Source organism: Podarcis tiliguerta (genome assembly GCF_965153285.1).
Source record: "Podarcis tiliguerta genome assembly, chromosome: 3".
In the NCBI taxonomy this organism is placed as follows: domain Eukaryota; kingdom Metazoa; phylum Chordata; class Lepidosauria; order Squamata; family Lacertidae; genus Podarcis; species Podarcis tiliguerta.
In genome coordinates this window covers 66,511,219-66,532,267 of record NC_139536.1, presented here as the reverse complement: position 1 = coordinate 66,532,267, position 21,049 = coordinate 66,511,219, and the positions used below count along the sequence as shown (strand labels likewise).

General features: G+C 38.5%; 2 protein-coding genes across 9 annotated transcripts in view; one reads left to right on the top strand and one right to left on the bottom strand.

The window, feature by feature from the left end:
- The window catches only part of CEP85L (centrosomal protein 85L), a gene marked incomplete at its 5' end in the record, with an annotated part of 98,483 nt that overhangs the window by 26,442 nt on the left and 50,992 nt on the right, over positions 1-21,049 (bottom strand). For all 7 annotated transcript variants that reach the window (XM_083435201.1, XM_083435204.1, XM_083435202.1 and 4 more), the window contains one exon: positions 4,917-5,038. In XM_083435201.1, coding sequence (XP_083291327.1) covers positions 4,917-5,038 — 122 coding nt within the window. The remainder of the gene's footprint in view (positions 1-4,916; positions 5,039-21,049) is intronic.
- The window catches only part of PLN (phospholamban), a 30,944-nt gene continuing 28,627 nt past the window's right edge, over positions 18,733-21,049 (top strand). Inside the window, exon 1 of one of the 2 annotated variants that reach the window (XM_083435230.1) lies at positions 18,733-18,890. The gene's annotated coding sequence lies outside the window, so the exon portion shown is untranslated. The remainder of the gene's footprint in view (positions 18,891-21,049) is intronic. The other variant, XR_014509951.1, reaches the window with a different exon arrangement.

Below are 21,049 nucleotides of genomic sequence, written 5' to 3'. Positions count from 1 at the left end.
CTCTTCATTTGATCATTCTCCCATTTAACCCTCCATACCCCTTATAGAGTAGAAACTACTTCTTACACAAACCATCTTTTTTGAATTATATACTATATTGAACTCATATGCTCCATAGATGGGAAGTCTTCTCTAAATAGTTGGTAACAACAGCATGGGTGCAATTGTGAACTTTCGAAATGCTTGGTTGGGTATCGCTGGTCTGAATGTTTACTGGGTCATTTGATTCTCTTTCCTTTCTTCAGACGTGTGTAAGGTGGCAACAACCAATCTCTGTAACTATTAAACTATTAAATTAAACTAGCTTTTGCACCCCATAATATGGTCTCATCACCAAAAGTTATACTTGACTCCTGCCAATATTACACTTTGAGTAATATTTGTATCTGACAAAGTTGCAGACTTAATGAAACCAATGAGCCTTAAGACCATGTATTTTAGTGGATCTGTTCCGAGTATGACTTAGATGCAGTCCTTTGCATCCAAATGCAAAGGATTATACTTTTAAGTCAAGAAACATTTTTATAGTGTAAATAACAAGCCAAACTGAGAGGAAGAAATTTAGAAAATTTAGTAATGATAGATAAATATATAGTTCTGTATTGAATCCATGTTTAATATTGTACTCTATATTGAATTTTTAAAATTGTAAGATGTTTCAAGACTTTTCTGAACTTTTACTTTTACTGAACAAGTGAGCTGACAATATGTATTGTCATTGTGGTATGTATTCTGTCCTCTTGAAAAACTATATTTTTCTTATCTGTATGAAAATTGACACTGAAAAACTAAACATTTAAAAATATTTAAATTGTAAAACCATTTGTCACATTGCCATATCTTTTTACCTAGTCCTGTTTTAGTAACCCACAGCATGGGATTTACTTTACTTTGTAAACCACTGCAAACCACTTATCAGTTTTATGTAAAATTAAGTGGTATACAAATTCTGCTAAATAAATAAAACACAGTACAATAAGCTTTAAAGGGACTCAGATTTTGTGAGACAAAGCAGTCACTCAGAAAATATCCCCATTTTTTAATTTGCTTTAGATATGCTTTAGATAACACTGTTCAAATGTTAGTGTAAGAACTAACATTCCCTCCGTATCCATAAACCCAAAAACCAAACAATTAAACATATGTTCAGTTCCTGTTTAGCTTCATTACCATTTTTAGACTTTCCAGTTTAGTTTCAGCTCAGACACAAACATTTTTTTAAAAAAATGGTTCAGTAAAAGTTCAACCGTTTTGAATCTAATTTTGAGTCAGTTCAGAAACATTTTATATAGACTTATTAATGTAGAACTTTTACAACTGCATGATAAATGCATGATAAAAGAAATGCATGATAAAAGAAAGCATGTTTATACATGCAGTTTGCATGCACTAATGGCACATCTTCAAGAACTCAGCCGGCCATATTTGACAGCTGTATGATCAGAATTAATTTTAGCCCCCACATAGTCTTTCTACATCAACTAGCACAGCAGGAATACAAAACATAATTTTAGTTCATTTCAGGTATTTCAAGTAGATTGTCAAAAGTATTTCTTCACATAGCTTGTAACAATCCTAAATATGGTGACGGCCATGAACTTACATGGCTTTTAAGGATACAGTTGGGACACCACAACAAAATGTTGCAGTGCATACCTGCTTTGCATGTGCTACTTGAGCCTGAGACGGCTGGGGGGGAAAAAAGCAATGTGTGTTTTATTTCATTTGCAAAATGCATCTCTCTCTTTCTCTCTCTCTGTGTGTGTGTGTGTGTGTGCATATATATATAAAAGATACCTGCTTTTGAACAATTTTGCTGCCATCTGACCTGCAATTTAAATCAGACTTACTTCTGGGTAGGCATGTACAGAATTAAGTTATGCCCAGCACAAGGTTCTAACCCTTGTAATGAAACAGTATTTTGTTCATGAGACCCCAAAAGTATCCATTTCAATGGTTAGGGAATTAGTTATTAGTTAACCACAGTTCTAATAGTGGCACTAAGCCAAAGATTCAGCAGCTGTTTCAGGATTTCAAACATCATGATACCCTGTGGAATGAGATCTCTTCCCTCAAATCCTAAGCTTTGTATTTACCTTCCCTTAAAAGCCCTTTGAGTGTCCCTAAGCTGTTTAGAAAAGAACGTAGCAATTGTTGATGAGTGTGCTATTATTTTCAGAGAGTTATGTCATACGTTTAGCATTTGGCATTTATTCACACTACCATTCTAGGCAATCCTTGCCAAACGACACTGCCAGCCAGCACGGGCGTTGGAAATGCATAGCATGCAATGGCCAATCAAGGTCAGAACAATCCCAAGTGTTACAAGACAATAGTTGTAATGTGTGTATGCTTTCAATACAGTGAAGCAGCAAATATAATACTTAAAACCATACAAGAACCCATTGCTCCCTCTAGTGTTAAAAATGAAGTCATGTGGTATTCAATATTTTTTAACTAATCAAAAGAAGTCACGTACAGCAAAATGAAACAAAACAAGAAATAACCCTTCTCTAGCTTAGACAGAAGGGAGTAAAATGCTTACACATTTGTTAAATTCTGTTTTGTTTTCTTTCTTTCTCTTTCTTTCTTTCTTTCTTTCTTTCTTTCTTTCTTTCTTTCTTGATGCATTATAAAAACTGTAACTAGACTACCCCTAAAATAAAACGTAGTATTAATGTGAGCTCTATATTCTTAAAGGAGCTCACTCATCCATCAAAAGAGTCATGAACCTCTCTCTCTTTCACTGGACCAAAACACATGACCAGACCGGAGTGTTAAGAATTTTATTTTATTTTACTGACAGCATTCTTATACCACCCACCAATTGTTAATTCTCTGAGTAATGCATATGCTCAATTGCCACTCAATCCTACCTATTTTGGCAGTTTCTGGGGTAATCATATTCCTTTACTATGTGACTAACTCTTTATTGTTTCCATATTCTCAACATAACAATCCAGCAGTATTAACTTGTGCTTCTTTTTTTGCATTTTTGTTGAGGCAAGTGAGAAGGGGCTGGGGACCCCTATGCAAGCTCATAGCACTTATGACCACACTTATTGTAGCTTGTCACATTACAATGAGTGCTATACAGGGCCAGCACCCCCTTCCAAGGGACCATGAGGGGTTACAAAGGAAAAGGGACCCATTCCACTATAACATCTAAGTATAATTTGCAACTTGTTTGGCATCAGTATCAAACATTTCTTACACAAATTAAGTTAAAAGTCCACAAGGAGGTTAGTGAGCCTTTGATAAGCAACGCTGTGCAATAGGCCTCACCCTATGACTTTAGCAATAGAAGTACACACAAAAATGGGAATTACCAAATAAAAAAAAACTTTGAATTTGTTTCTGTTACCTAGAAAGAGCTCTCGTGACATCTGTGAAAACCTTGATGAGGTTAGGATCTGTTAAAGATGGGACTGCCATCAATTTTGAAAGCACAAATTGCAAGGATACCATATTCATGTCAAATATGCTAGATCAATCCTCTAGATCAGTAGTTTTCAATCAGTGTGCCGTTTGCATCCTGGGGTACCTTGAATGATGGTTAGGGGTGCAGCAGGCAATACTGGCCTCTGTCCCTCCTTCCTTCCCTCCCTCCTCTCACATCTCTGCCTCCCCAAGGCTTGCACAGCTGTTTACTGCAGCAGCCCTGGCTATAAGCTCTTTGGGGCGAGGGCAGCTCAGAGATCAGAGACGGCAGCAGCAGCTTCCTAGAGGACTCCCAAGGAGAGTGGAGAGGAGGCTGAGCATTCGAAAGAGGTTGAGAGGCTGCCAGCTCTGCAGGCAAGGGGTAACATAACTGGGCTCCTGAGCCCCACAGGGGTACCGCAGAAAGAATGTAGTTGGTCAAGGGAGCTGTGGACTCAAAAAGGTTGAAAATCTCTGCTCTAGATACATCAACTGCTGAGAGCCACAGAGCTGGAGAAGAATATTAAACAGGAAATGCTGTCAACATATCAAGATTTGATTACTTACTAGAAAATTTGAGGCTCTTGTATGGTACTGTATGGTATTCACAATTACTATATGGGGTTCCATGCACTTGAATGTAATACACAGTATGTAACTGATTCATAATGTAAAAAACTTGAGACTCATTCCTAATTTTGCATCCTGCTCACACTGAAATCTGTAAACTCTAGCATGGGTGCACCTGTTAACTCTGTTTTGTCTGTTAGATTCCCAATTAAGCAATACTCCTGAGACAAATACAACGGTTTCATCAATTCTCCGTGACTCAAGAATGCCATAAATCAATTGTGTTTTATGTGCTGAATTTTCTTATACGAAGAGGGAATAGTGTTTCTCTTTCTCAACACTATTCATTATTTATGAACTTCCAAAAGGTTTCCTTCCCAAATTGTTCTTTTGTTATAATTAAAAGTCCACAAACATTTCAGCTTTCCCTCATATGGAAGGTACTCAAACCCCTGTCCCTTTCTCTACCATGTCTAACTCTATGATATCTTTTTTTAAGTGTGATACCCAGAAGTTCTATATCTTAATGCTTTGTATATGAAAGATCCCAGAGTCAATCCCTGGTATCTCAGTCAAACAAGACCGGCAGCAGTGCTTGGGAAAAGCAACCCTGGAGAACAGTCAGAGGCAAGACGAACCAACCATCTGACAATAAAAGGCAGCTTTATAATTCCAGAACTATACCTGGTACCACTGATTAACATGATGATACCTGATGTTTTTTCAATCCTTCTCCTGGCCATTTCTACTGTTCAGCTATTTGTGAAATTTGATGTCAAACCCTTGTACTCATCTTTCATGTTTGTTTGTTTGTTTGTTTGTTTGTGGGGGGGCACATAATCATTTTTGGAAATCAGTCTCTGGGACACTCAACCAATTTACAAGGCAACCTCTAAGCAACTGGAGGTAAGATAGAGTTTACTCACCGATCAATCACAATCTCTTTTTGCCTTAGCAATCCTTCTTTGATTTTCATCAGGGATTCCCAATTGTTGAAATCCTGAAAGCCTGCAGCTGGGTAACTCTGAAGAGATGATCCACTCAGAACCTGGGAAGAAATGTGCAAAAGAATATTGTCAAAGAGCAGAAAAAACAACACTTACTCACCCATTTATACATTTAAAAGTGCTTAGTTGAGAGAAATGTATGTTTAGAAAGCCTATTGGAAAGCTCTCCTTCCTTTGGTCTTCCTAGATGAAACAGAAACCTGGCAAACAGTAGTTTTGCCATTTATAAAGTCTTCATCTGCAACATTTCCTTGCTTTGTTCTTTGATGTAAGTGAAAGCTAACTGAAGTCTCACATTGGCTTCTTTTTGTGTGATTTTTCACTGGTTTATTATCTGAGGGCACAAATAAAGCATCTTGCCTCATATCAGCCGTGCCATTGACAGTCTGTGCTGCTTAGTAGGAGTCAGTGAAAGCAGATCTTGTAGTATAATGCCGTGGTGAGGCATAGTGTAAATGCACCAACAAGTCTGCTGGAATGACTCTGTGCACCCCTCCTCGTAAGCAGCCGCAACCCAGCTGCCAGGTGGTCAGGTAAGCACCTCCACTCCACCCCACGATCAGCTGCTGCATTACAGACACCATTAAAATAATGGCCTCATTCTTCAACTACTTTTATGGTGAGAGGTGATTAAAAAAGTAGATCTTGATACTTGATGAGGACATGAAGTTGCTATTTTTAGTTGCTACCTATTTCAAAAGAATATGGTTATGCAAAAAAGTGGCCTGTAAATTGGAATTACACCACAATCCTTATTCATACAGGTTTAACTATATACAAGTAGCACTTCCTAATCAGTAACTGGACAAGCCGCCACATGTTAAAAGTCAATTCCAAACCCTTATAAAACACGTTAGTGGGAATTTTTGCTTTCAATCCAATAGGTACGTATGCTTGGAAGAAATACCACCCAGGAACAAAGGGAATGGCTTTAGGATATTAAGGGATTCAGTGAGTTTTAGATTAGTTTCTGTCCTAGGGTGAATAAAACAATATGGTTTTCTTTTAGCATATAAATGGGTATCTATTGCTTCTCATAAAATCAACTGATGGACTGCAAGAGTTCAAAAAACCCAAGATAAAATGTTATTATGAATATTTAAACTTGTAGAAGTTTGCGGGGAGGGACAAGAACCCAAGAAGAAAGTGGCTGGATCAGACCAATAGGCCATTCTAGCCCCATCAGTGGAAGCCCTACTTGACTTCTGCTTGCCAGTGGGGCTTTCCTCCCTTACCCCTCAAATGGATCTAGCAGGGTTGGGAGAATCCCCAGAACAGCATAGAAAGGGGGAGGAGAGAGGGGATTGTTCCATCTGGCAAGCTGAAATGCTTGTCCAGACAGAACATTCGTACTAATGCAACACTGAATTCACCACCTGTACTTGTGTTTTTTTAAAGAAACTTTAGTGTTCAGACGTAATTGTTTTTGCTCCTTGTTCCAAAGCACACACTTGATTTTTCCACTACTTGCATCCAACTCTTCCACCCCTAGTGCTATAAATATACTTCCCTTGATACAGCCCAGAACAACAAAGGCACTCTTGATTCATATAGAACACATGGTGTTGAATACACACAGCAGGTTCCTAAGCAGATTAAATTCTATGTTACTGAAAGACAAGAGTACCTGGTATTCTTAAATATTGATGTTAGAATTCTAAAGGATCCAATCAACTCTTTATTTATTTTATCCCTAAAAAGACAACTGTTCAATTCTAAAAGTAAGCTCTTTGAGGATTATAGCTGAACTGCTTTTTGAGTTTAGTATGACAGAAAAAAGCACAATAGAAGGTTTTTAAAAACATAACATAAAATTACTTAAATCAGAACACTAGGCCAGTCTAATCTAAATCTGTAAATATATGAAACTTCAAGTATTACTCTATACACAGGTGAGGCTTTGATATCCATCTGTGTCTTCAGCTTTGGTTTCCACATTTTAACCATGAAAGTGCACCATAGACAATCCAGAATATAACAAAGATAGTGAAGTATTTGGAACATACAGTATGCATAGTAAATGGGTGAAGGACAGAGCAATTGCCCTAGGAAAAGTTAAAGAGATCATGAGAACCATTTTCAAGTATTGTCTTGCTCTGATAGCAACAAGCTGTTTCCATTGAAGCCACTAAAATGGAGAGGGAAAGCTCTGTTTTAGCAGTGGTTTCAATGCAACTGCCTGAAGTTATTGAAGAAGTTGCCCTCCTGTGGGGGAGGGGAAGCAGGGGGGGGGGGCGACAGAGTGTGCCTTGCTCCAGCAAAGGAACAACCGGGAGCTCACTTTCAGCTCCCAATTATCCTTTTGTGACAATGTTGATACCTGCCCCACACCGGACAACACCTAATAACATCAGCTATGGGGCGGGTGAGAATCTTTAGGGGAAATGGCCTGGTGGTCCAAGTCTGGCCTGCAGGCAAGGCCCACCCTTGATATAAAGGCATTCCAATTATTGAAAGAACAGCTTTTAAAAAAGCAAGCAATGGTCTCATATTGCATCAACACATATTTAGGTTGGCAAACAGTGCAAGGTCCCTAAAAGAATGGTGAATTTAAATGAAGCCTTCCACTGCTGGGGACTGAAATAGGTGACACAAAATTATTTCAGTTTCTGATCCTATTGCCCCTTTAAATTAGAGAGAGATCAATGAAATAATGCATACTGGATGCACACACCTTTCTTTTAGGTTCCACAGATTGTGCTTCCGCTTGAAGCCTGTGTGCCACCCCCTGCTTTTCCCCCTAAGGCCACTTCCAGACAGCAGCTCTTTCATTGCCAGCATCCTAGTGAGGGCTTTGAAGCAACAGTGCTATGTTTTGTAGTATCATCATTGTGCCATCTACATGGATCTATGAGCCTACCTTTGACTTTCAGAGGGCACATGAACAGATTATGTTTACATGCCTCTCACTAAAGCACTCCAGCTGATAAAAGAAGCAACCTTCTGGAAAATCGCTAAGTTCCATGCTGCCCATTTGGTGTATTAGATTTTGCACTTGGGAACTGATTTCTCAATACTAAACATATGTGTATTCAATTAACAAAAAACCTTTTAGTTCAACATGCTGTGTTAAGGGCTTCCCATGTTCATGCAAGTTCCAAAATACAAGGAAATTACAGCTGTTATGACCACACCCTGGAACACTACTGGAATGCTGGAAACTACCATTCCATGTTACAAATACCCAAGTAGCAGCCAATATCACTCATGAAAGACCAGTCTTTGCCTCTATACAATGATAGAGAATTTGACAAACACAACTGGCTATTTTAAGAGAAATGCAGAAAGCTAAATTAAACACTAGCAGAGTGTTTCCATCATGGGCTTCTAAATGACACAATTTTAGTGTAAATTTGTCCACTGATTCCACAAACTGGTGGAACACTGTAAATAGCTAATAGAGGCACTTGCACCTTCATTTTTGTTCAGTGTTACATAGTTACCCATTCTGCTTCTACTTTCCAGGTTAAGCAGTTTCCAAGAAATGCCCCCCGCCCTTCAGAAGAAGAGTCACTGTAATCCTAGCTAAACTACGAGAGAGAAAAAAATACTATTTTTATCTCATTTGTGATTTATCTAATTCATCTTCTTTTATAACACCTCCTGGAGCCAGCACACTTCAGCGACAGAAGTGTCTCCAGCGGGGTGACTCATACTACATACCTATGGACCAGCTAAAAAACTTAACACATAATGTTAAAACAAATCGAAAAAAGAAAACAATTCCCTTAAGTCCTGCACCAAAGTCAGTAACACATTTGCCAGAAAGCCTTCCACTTATATTCTGGCCAATATTATGGACAACACTTCTAGGTGGCACTTCAGATGACGTTCAGAGCAAGTGTGTCTGGAATTTTCCAGAGATAACAGAAGGTCTGTCCTAAGTATAGAAGCACTTGTTTTAATAAGTGTTCATATTATCTTCCCATTACATTCGAATTCTCTAGTGATCTTTACAAACTATCACCTTCTTTGAAATGTGTTTAGCATGTTATACAGGAAGACACCACGATCAAGGGATCTTAACAGTAAACAAGAATGTATACTAATACTAATATTAGTAGTGATATAATAATCATCTGGTGTTAGCACTACTGTTAACTCAAAGTTCAAGAAATGCCAACTGTTTTGGTTGACTGAAAACAAAAGAAATCTTTGGGTTGCCTGTGGCCTACATGCATACAACATACAAATACATTTTAATGACAGCTCTTCTGCCAATCTTCCATAAGAAGTACTGTGAACGTATATGCCAGTGACATGTAACGCAATGCCAAAGTGCAATGGAGGGCTTTCCAAGTGTTACATGCATAAATTTTAAAAATTGACCTTAATAAAGATTCGGACTCCTTGAGATTTAGAAGTTACTTGTTGGCATCTGTCTGTCTTAGGAGACAATGGAAGAGTGCACCTTTCGAGGGTAAAGTCAAACCACTGGAGTTTTACAGCACCATCTGTGGCTGTAGAGATATGGGAGAAACATGTTTTATTGCAGGTGGGGTGGATGAAGGCATCCGATTTTGCTGCAGCAGATGCACTATGGTGATTCTTCCCAGTAATCATTCCTCTCATCACTGCTGTGGATACACAACCTGACTGTCACCAGGCACTGCGATAGTCTGCAGAGGATTCCCATAAGGCAGGGTTGATGTCAGCAGCATTCATGTCACATTTGCAGATATCTTTGTGATGCAGACTTGGGTCTGGCAACAGGCCTAGTGCCTGAAGCCATCCCTCTGTAGAACATGTCCTTGGAGATCTTGCCAGCTTCCATTCTGTGGATATGACTAAGCCAGTGTAAACATTGCTAAGGCATAAGGGTGAACATGCTGGGGATATGGGCTTGGGAGAATACATCTTTGTCTGGGACTCTGTCCTGCCATGAGATGCCCAAAATCTTCCTAACACAGCACATATGGAAGGCACTGAGGAGTCGCTCCTGGTGATTGTAAATTGCCCAGGATTCACTTTCATAAAGCAGAGTGCTCAACACACAAGCCTGATAGACCAGATATTGGTACTGGATGTTAGCATCACACTCTTCCATACCTTTTTGGAAAGGAAAGCCATTGCAATAGCTGCCTTGCCCTTCGTCCAGCTTAGCATTGATGAAAAGGTTGCTGGTATTGGTGGAGTCCAGTTTGACAAAATGGTCTACCACCTCAAGTAATAATAATAATAATAATAATAATAATAATAATTTGTACCCCACCCATCTGACTCGGTTGCCCCAACCACTCTGGGTAGCATGTGGTCACCAGTGCTGATGAGACCTTCATCAGGTCTATGAAGGTGGTGCACAAGGAGTATTTCTGCTCAGCATTTCACCTGCAGCCAGCGCAGTGAGAAAATCAGGTCAACTGTTGACCTCTGAGCTCTAAACCCACATTGTGACAATACACCCTATTAGTGAGTAGCTGTAATCTGTTGAGATTTACAGAGGTGAAAGCTTTCCCCACAGTACTTAGCAGGCAGATTTCATGATAGTTGATACAATAATGGTGGTCACAATTGTCCTTGTAGAGGTTTGCAATGCTGGAGTCACACGTGTCTTGTGGTGCAGATCCTTGTTCCCAACAATGCAAGATGTGGCCATGGAGATGTGTCATGAGGAAGGAACTGAAGCTGGCTTTCAGCCCTTTTGTTGGGATTCTGTCCTGTCCTGGGGCTTCACCACATGCCTGAGAGTTGATGGCATTCTTCAGCTCATTAATGGAGGGAGGGACATCCAGCACTTCCAAGAGAAGGGGAGAGCCTAGATGCTGTCAAATGCAGTTACTTAGAGAGCAGGATTCTATTATCTAACCAAGTATGAAAAGGATCCCCCCCCCCAAAACAAAACAAAAACACATGTCTGCTATAAATTCAACAACAGCAAAGAATCAAATAAAATGTAGCGTTTTCTTGGATAAGACAGGAAAACATAATGCAGTCTTGATTACAGATTAGGCATGTGGAGCACTATGACAATCAGATGAAGTGTTCCTTCAAGAACACAGCAGGACTGGTAGGGAGCAAATGCACCAGGGGAAGGAGGACCCACCTGCTACCAATGTGGCTATTACAGTCCGGAAAAGCAATCAACTTCTTAGGCTCTGTAACCGTTGTAATTGCAAGAAGGCCATGGAGAAAATGGAAAAATTGTCAAGTAATTTATTGTGGGGAATAAGTGAAAGGGCTTAACGATTTGGCTCTGTTCCAAAAAAACTAACCTCTACCACTTGACACCACGAAGGGTGCTTGATAGAACACTTGACTTTTAAAAGTCAGCAGCTTGATAAAGGCCATCTGAGGAAAACCTGTGTCTACCATCTTTACAGGAATTCGAAAGCTGCCTTGCGTGAGTAGAAGTTGTGCTCGTGAATGAAAATCCATGAAAACATAACAGTGAGCATGAGAAAACATGTAACTAGTTCAAAGACCCTTAAATGGCCAAAGTGGCTATGTCAGCCACAGGTTTTCTAAAATGGGATGCCTGTAGAGTCTCTCATTTTACATGTGTGCATGTTTGTAGACATGGATGGGAACTCATTAAAGTGCACTCCTCATTTAAATGTGTGAGAAGCAGTTATGGTCTAGATTAGTGGTGGTGAACTGTGACTTCCAGGTGTTGCTAGACTCCAACTCCACCAGCCCCAGCAGGCCTGTGCTAAGTATGATGTGATTTGTTGGAGGGCTATGGGTTGACCATCCCTGGTTTATATAGATTTTTCTTATAATCATGCATACTAAAGGCTTTTAACATGCAACAAAAATGAGGAGAAGGAAAAGAATATATTTTGTTCACTCTCAGAGAACAAGATCATTACATTGTCTACTTGGGGCCACAAAGAAGCTCAAAAGATGACACGGGAAGCAAATTAGCACACATTGCTAAACCTGTCTTACCTTGGTGCCTCCCAGAATCCTGTCCGGATCCATTTGTAACAACTGCACCAGCAGTTAATTCTGATGTTTCCAAAAACTGGACTTGATTCTCCAATGTGCATTTATTTATTACTATTTATATCTGAGACATCTGGGATGTGCCAACATGAAGGAATTCTGCTTAAGACACAAACACCAGAATTCCTTTGCATGGGTATTTATAGTAAATGTGGAGGAATATATTGTGTACTTTACTCAACATAGTTTTCACTCAAAACAGAATTTATTGGAATATGCATCACTTATTTACTCCAAGTCATAAGAGAAGCAGGGAGGAATCTTTGTTATTTTAGAGAGAAATTAGGAAGATTCTCCAAAAAACTGGGAGCCTAAAATAAACACTCACTCACAGTGCAATTCTATGCACATTAACCTGACAATTAAATCTCATTAAACACAACGGGACTTACTTCTGAGTAAACATGCAATAGGGTTGCATTGTCAGATTTTTATTTTATTTAGCATTTTGCTGGTTACTGAATGGAAGAAAGGTATGTTTGATAAAGAATGCAATCTAATGCATACTTATTTGCTAGCAAGCATTAGTATACCCATGTAAACAATCAGGATGTAATTCCCACAAAACATTGTGGGATCATTATTTGCATAATCCAGCCAAAACCAAACTCTTAATTGAGTTATGAAATTTCATTGCTTTCAATGGAAGAAACTTAAGCACGTAGATCTTTTACTATAGTAAGTGAAGCTTATAGTTTGTGTACTTTGGCCTGGATTCTACCCAGCATTTAAAAGGAGATGGTAAAATTACTATGGGGTTTATTTAACTGTAATGAACAGGACTTTGAGCACAGAATTCCTACCACCTGCTTGGTAAACAAGCATTTTGTGACTCTTAACTTCTTAACTGTTATTTCCATCTCTGTAGCTAGCATTGTAGACATACTGCTTCTCTGTGTAAAACTCTCTCGTTTGATGGTGGCCTATGAACTATTCATGGTCATTAACCAAAATAATAATAATGGATCTATCCTAAGATTCCTTCAGAGCCAGTTTGGGAGTCCATAGCTGTCTCAAACTAAACATACCTCACCACATGGGGCAGACCAATACAACATGATCCACAAAGCTAAACATCCTTGGAACCATCCTTTTTGTGGCATCAACAAAAGTAAGTCTGTCAAGTTTATTTATATGCATTAAATGAGGCACTAGAAATTAATATACAACTGTCATTAAAAAAACACACCTGTCCAAATCCACAATAAAGTATGACATATGCCCACATTGTGATGGCCTTGGCTGTAAGCAAAACATTCAAACTCATTCCCTAATCTCCTAAACCAAGGAAATCTTTTGTGAAGGAGGTCTTCTCTAGCAAGATTTCATGGAGATGAATGCTACCAATGGCTACTAGCTATGATGGCCATGCTCTGCCTCCAGAGTTGGAGGAAGTAATGCTTCTCAATACTAGTTGCTGTAAATCAAAGGAGGGGAGAGTGCTCTTGTGCTCAATTCATGTTTATGGGCTTCCCCAGTTAACTGGTTGGCTACTGTGAGAACAGGATGCTGGACCAGATAAGCCATTGGCCAGAACCAGCAGGCTCTTCTTATGTTCTAAGATTCAAACTACCAACATAGGCACGAACCTTTCTTTTCAAAAGAAAAAGGGAGGTGAGAGATTGAGATCTATACTTTGAATGAACCAAGAGGCAAATTGGGGGCACCCATCTCTTCTTTTACCACAGTCAAATTTAAAAACATATTTTAAGTTTTAAAAACAACCTGTCTGTTTGTGTTAATTGGCTGATAATATGAAAACACAAATGAACCAATCCATCATTATGCATGTTGTTGCTTCTCCATAATTATTTCCATTGGGGTCATATGGATTTATGCTCATTGGTAGTTTGGCTTATGTTACTCATATAGTTACAGTACAATACTCATCCACCAACACTGAACAATAAATGAGAGGTAGAGTGACTCCATGAATGTACCAAGAGGTAACTTAAGTAGAGGTAGATGGGCCTGTGTCCCTGAGGTATGCTTCTTTTCACTGGTTAGCAGTACAGACATCATCAGCTTATGCTCATGTTGGGAGCTTCTAGCTGCTTCTTACCTCCACTCCCTCACAACATCTGTAAGGAAATGAAGTCTGTTTTCTAGTCGCTCGCCCTCCCACTCAGCAGCAGCTGAGCACTACAATACCTTCACAAGCTATTTTTGTAGTCATAGGCTTTCATTAATTTCCCTCTTTCTCCTGACCCAAGACTAGGCAGACCAGTGGGAAAGAGTGAACTGTACATACTGAATAGTCTTTAATGGGGAGATTCAGACCATTGCTGTTTAAACCTTGAAAGGCACTTTTCTAGATAGTTACAGTAAATTCTACTTCATTATACTTTGTACAGAGCCAGAATGCTCTCCTTGTAAAAATGTAAACCACCGTTGAAAATCTTAACAGCTTGAGTGACAAATGTAATCTTTGGCCTCTAGTCTGTAATTGCTGCTAAAGTAGAGATAATCCAGTACCAGAATTCTTGCTTACTGGAACAGTACCTCAACTGGCATTTCAGCCTTTTATCTCTCCTTCATATGCCTTTGCCTCTGCGTTCATCCAGCACTCATAACATGTCAAAGAACACAGCTAATCTTGGTGCTTCTTGGAACAGTTTATCAGAAAAACACTCAGTACAGCTCCGAAGTTACAAGACTCTTAACACAAGAGCTGCTGCTGCTGTTTATGCCAAATAAGTAATGTTTTCTAAAGTAACATGTTACATGGTGGGAAAAATTATTATGAATTCACACTGTATGGTCCAACCTAACAACCTAGTTTTTAGCTTTGTTTCTATAAACCTTCCAAACAGGTCAAAATGCCAAAGAAGTGGTTTCTTGCCCTTAACATGCCTGATTGACATGTTCATGACTATAGGCGTTAACAGTGCAAGACCAAGGGGGGAAATATAAACGCTGACCATTAATGTTAATGACAATCCAGGTATTCTCTGCTGTTGTAAAGGTTCTACTATTCCAAGGCTGGGGGGAGGATAGAGATATTGATGGTGATTCTGAGGGCTTAAAATATTTTAGGGTTTTCTATATATTAAAACTAATTTTCATTCATAAGAACAATACAAATACTTGTTTTCATTTTGACTTATTAAATGCACAAGTACTAGTGTTTACAAATTCTTAGGACCACTTCCAGAATACATTTCAGCTCTGAACACCCTCAGGTTCATTCATGCAGACAAAGAACAGGGTACAATCAGCAGCAATTCCCAATATCATTATGGTTGAAAAAAGTACTGCCATTGCAACCAGTCTTTAATGTGTATTCCCAACTCTGCAAATCTTTTTTTGTTTTGTGCAGAGGTAAGAAATGTGGTGTCCACTACATCATCGTTCAACTCCCTTGAGACCAATCCAGGGTGCAGAAGAGAAGGAACTCTCAGAACTGAATTAATAGCATTCTCATGCTCTATGTTAACATTCTAAATTTGGTCTTATTTGTTATTAGTTAAGCAAACTTTCTGGTTTTGTTCCCAGTGAATAGTTTCCTTTTTCTAAAGCAATAAATTGTTTTTAATAAGAAAAACAACTTCAAATAAGACATGGGTCCCAACAAGAGGGCAAGTCTAAAAAAAATGCTTCAAAATCAAACAAAATAATCAAACAAAATAAAACCATCCCTCCCAAAAAGCAAACTGGCTTTATAATTGCTTATCTCTTCTGAAGAATGGTTCTACAGAATATCGCAACAATATAGAGCTTTGGGTCAGATATTTAGTTTGTGTGCATACATGACATTAGTCGTTTCCATGGTATGACTTGAATGTTTTCTTCATTACAGGCATGTAGGCCATGTCCTCCTTACTGTGCTGTTTATGAGATGTAACCCCACAAAAAATGCATTTATGAATTTATTAAACTGTCTCATGTTGGTTCAGCCCAGCCTTGTAAGTCCACAAAAGTTTACAGTACAACACAACATAACGTAACATAACATAACACAAGCCTGCTGGGGACTGGCAGAAGAGGAATGCTTGTCCACCCACTTCCTGTGTGGAATTCCATTAGCATGCCTGCTAGCAATCCTTTCTTGCCCAAGGCTACCAGGTTAGTGATTAAATACAAGACTGGGTTCAGTCCATTGGTCCTTGTATCTCAGCACTGTCCGTAGTCTCTCAGAAAGAAGACCTTTTCAAGACACATTACTAGAGATTCTTTAACTGCAGATGCCAGCAATTTAAACCGGGACAAATGATATATGACCCCTTCCACAAGCACATAGGTTTGCAGCAGCATTATGCCTCAACCATGGCTTAAAATGTTTTTGGCAGCCTGGTTAGAAAGGCATCTCTTAGGCATGCAGTGGCAAACCAACTCCACCATGCTAGTGCACTGTCATAGCCATGGTTGCTCATGACCTTTCAACTCATAGTCATATCTTTTTACAGTACAAATAAAGATATACTTAGAAATAAGTATATAAGATGTCAGAATTATTTCCAAGGTATACATTTTTTAAAAAGCAAATATGTTGCTACAACAAAGTATAAAATGTTTCTCTCCTTAGATGTGACCCCCAAATATATATATTTTTTACCACATCTCTATAAACAAGTAAAGAGAAACATGCTCTGGTCGTAGGTTCCTAATCCCTCTGGAGAAAACCCAGATCATTTCCATTTAAGGCCATGTAAGCAGCAGCTGCACATTTTTGTCCCCTGAAGAAAATGAAAGTCAGCCCAAAGCTTAAATACATGTTTTGCTTTTTATATGTGCCAGTATTCCAAGACATCAATTATTTTCAGGTCCCTCTCATGTAACCTTTTATCTATGCATGACTGACATATGTCCAGAAGGTGCTTCAAACTGTTTCCCCTCTCTTCAGAGGACATGTGAGCATATTCACAAAGATATGTAAAATTTACAAGTATCAAATACAGGGATGGGTGGATGGATCACTTTTATTTGCATGGCACTTAAGAAACTGTGTCTAGATAAACTATAAAATTAGATAAGCTGGTGTCAAAGCTTCTGACAAAGATTGGATATGCAGGTGTGCTGTCAAGGAATGTTCACAAACATTCCAATTCTACAGGAAACAAAACATTTTTTTCAAGCCCAGGAGATAAGGAAGCAGAGGGCAAAGAAGCCACAGGAAACAGTAAGGAATGAGGGCAAGTTAGCTCATAATCAAAGAAGCAGGGCAACAGTAGGTGATAAAACAAGGGTCTGAGGAAAGGGGACATCGAAGAGACCGAGAGAGGAGGAACATGAAAAGGGCTGTGAAAGAATATGAAAGCTAGGAGCTAAATGGCACATTAAACCTAGGTTATGGGTGCAACAAAGGAATGTCTAGGCACGCTTTTTAAATAACAAGAATACAAAGCTGAAAATGAATGAACTGCAGCTAAAATATTATGTTCATTTTTTACATGGTCTAGTCCTTCCTCTGCCCACCCCCTAATATTCTTAAGGTCTCTTCTCCAGTCTTCAGAGAGTAGCTGGAAGTAGGGAGGCAGAAAAAGGGCCCTCCTTTCCTTCTACTCTGCAGTTTTAATCTGAAATCTTAGGCGCACTACTGCACCCAGAAGTCAGAAACTGATTGCACTAATGAAATTCCCTCTCGCAAAGTGCGACTAGAACAATGGGGGTTTCGAACACTGCTGGTATTTGAGAAGGGATTTCCTAGGTTCACAATATTCTTTTCTGCACTGAAATGATTTTTTAAAATACAATTTCTTCTAGTAATTGTGGAAGAATGGTTCATAAATATTAGAACCGTCATAATACAACAGTCATAAAGCATGTTTTCTAAACTCATTTCTATGCTATAAACTATGTATGTTTAATCATCAAAATTTCACATTTGACAAGTGTGTTAAATGAAACTCAAGATGCAACTTTCAATAGCCTGTATTCTATCCATATGTAAGTGATCCCGTTTGTAATTGCATGTGGTAAAACAAGATGGTACCTTCTTTCCAACTGACAAAAGTTCTTTTTTTTAACTAAAAATGTATTTTTCTTGAAAGCCTCTGAGATCTATCACCCCAACAATAATGAAGCTCACACTGATGATAAAAGGAGTGCTACTTGCATCACTCCTAAAATTGCTAATTTGATACAGTACAAACATCATGACATGTAAGGGGGGGAAGTCACTTGCATTAGGAAGTGATTTCATATTTTGTTATGAAAAATATATGGAAACTATTTGCCAAGTGTGATAAATTTACCATAACATTGTGAAGTTTCTTGAGCTCTTTCAAAGTCATGTGCAGAACCAATAGGCTACCATATTTACTTTCCAGCACAATCCAAAGACCTACTCCAGGAACACCACAAGAGATAATTTTGATTCCTTCCGTTCCCCGAACAGCAGATGCCACTTAATACTGCAAACTGTTTTGAAACTCATAATTTCAAAAGCAGTGTGTGGCATGCGAGAGATATGTTTAGATCAAACCCACAGTAAGCATTATTAGAGTCCTGATCACTGGAAAAATTGGTCCTTAATATTCATTAGTATGTGCAAAATCAAAATCACGTGTTTCAGTTTTTCATTTTTGTATACAGCTTTACAGGAAAGTTACCGAAAACAGTAAGTCCAGTTGGGAAACAGCGAGAGATTTTGTCATTGGAAAGTGATGTGTCCTCACTGTACACTTGTTATTGACTGAATTCACATCTCAATAACATTTGTAGACATATAGAGTCCTTTCTAACTCACTCCTCTTCCCTATAGCTCAAGAACGAAATATCACTGCTTTAAATGATGTAAGCTGTGCAATGTCCCTGTTCTTATAAAGCCTCTTCTATAACCAATCACTAGAGTTAAATTCCTGGATGACATCATGAGCCCTGCCTATGAAACTTTTGTTATTTTTTCCCTCCACCAACTTCAGTTGTTCCCACAAACTCGGTGACGGAGAAGCCTTGTAGTTTCCCAGAGCATACCATCACATATTTCAGAAATCACTGGCTATTGAGGTAAGGGAATATGCTGTTTTTTAAAAAATGTATAAGGGATTGTGGGTTTCTAAATTAGCTATCCTACTTGGAGAGGTCTGCAGCCTTTGTTGAGAACTATTAGCTTGATGCAGAACTCCAACACTGGTTACCTTATGCATCTTTTTAGGGTTGTTTGATAATAAATGCAGGTACAGCAAAAGCATTTTTAAACAGAGGGGGCAGGGCGTATGATTTGGGAAGAAACATTGTAAAAGAATTCAGACAGAATCAAGCTATATTTCAGTGCTTTGTGGACAGCAAAGGATCCTGCTGTCACAGTGTCAGAAATTTTGTTATTCCCCCCTCCCTTCTAGACTTTCAATTTTCTATTGAAAATGTTACTATATTCTTCTTCTTCTTCTTCTTCTTATTTTTGTAAAAGTATCTTATTTTTGTAGTGTTTACATTGCAGATTAGCAGTTAAGCAGTTTTAGTACGAACAGGTATACTTGTACATGGTGTTTTTTTTACTACAGCCCAGCAAGCCACATCTAATACTAATATTCCCTGCGACCAGAGTATTTATTTAAGAAAGCTTAAGGGTTTCTGCATAGCCAGTGAGAATTACATGACACCCCATGCCATATCACAAACTGATTTTTAAGGTCCTTGGTGTTTTAAAATGGTTTGTAATGTGGCATGGAGAGGTGTTGCTATTTAAAAACCCCACCAAAAGCCCAGTGACATGTTGGGCACAGATTTAGTAGCCTTATTTCTTGGATCCTAGCCAGTGGCTACAATCCTACACAGTTAAGGTCACTTAAAAACACTGGGATTTAAGAAGCCTAATCTTGTGCATGGTTGTAGCCACTGTCATTAACTAGGTGTTTTTTTCAAGCAGCCTACCTACAGTGTTAATTTACAAGTAACATGTCATGTTTTCAACCACTGAATTTTATACACCAATAGAAACAGAACTCCCCATTTTCAAAGTACCTGATTTTGTAGTTTTTTTAACACTACCTAATTTCTATTATAGATATTTCTCAAAGCAATCAGTTGCATTTTTATTTTTGTCCACAAGAGGCCTTTTTACACTTACACACACACACACACACACACACACACAACCCAGCAACACAGAATAACAGCCAATTCTGTTACAGACACAAACGCTAGCTTTCGGAAGAATCTCAGAGCAATTCTACAGCATGTTAGAATAACTTCCTTCACCGACTTAAACAGCAAAACTTGATCCATTTCACTGTATGTTCTCAAGTGGGGAAAGGGGCATAATAAAGCTAAAAAAAGTTTTGTTTTTATTGTTATTATTTTTTTTAAAAAAATGGGGGGGGTATTTGCTTTGTGATTTTTCATTTATTAAATTTTTTTAAAAAAGGAACTTACACTGGAAGGAGGAAAATCTCAAAACACGCTTTAGACACCCTGAAAGTTCTTTTCTGCTTCATTTTCCTTGCAGGCTAGCTGAACATTTATTTATTACTTTTAATATGTCAGGAGAGATCAGTTCACTCTTATGTTTTTCTCTTTGAAACAGCTTTTGTCACTGTTATGAAAGTGAGCCTTTTCTCTGTGACTGAAAATATGCACTTTCTCCTAAGCTTTTTTCTTAACATTCTATAGTCCCGTTTCTGTTTCTCTTATTGCCTCATCTCACCTTTTCCCTAGAATCCTGAGTCAATTCTATTATTATTATACTTTATTACATTTCTATACCGGCCTGCTTGTTTATATTGGAAACCTGGTGGTTTACAATATAAAAACACAAAAATGCACACCATAGTAACAAACAAAAATAATAACCCCCAAACAGTTTAAAAGGCCACAGATTGCTTAATTAGCCAATATATATGTGCTCATTGCTTCTTTTACATAGCTTCTTGGGCACCACTATTCCTCCTTTTTCCATACTGTTGTTTCCTGCCCTTTCTCGCCATCCCCCAGTTTCTCCCCCCCCCCAAAAAATACATATATACCACTTCTATTTCTCATTCTTTTCTTGTTATACCTGATGGCTGACACTGCTCATTATAAGGTTATATGATACAGATCTGTCCCCAGCCTCTTAAATGAATCCCAAGACTGATTTAAGTGGGATAAAGTAAATCTCTTCACTTGCACAGAAATAACTGATTAACTGCTGCCACTAACCGTATCAAAACAATTTTGGGAGAGGG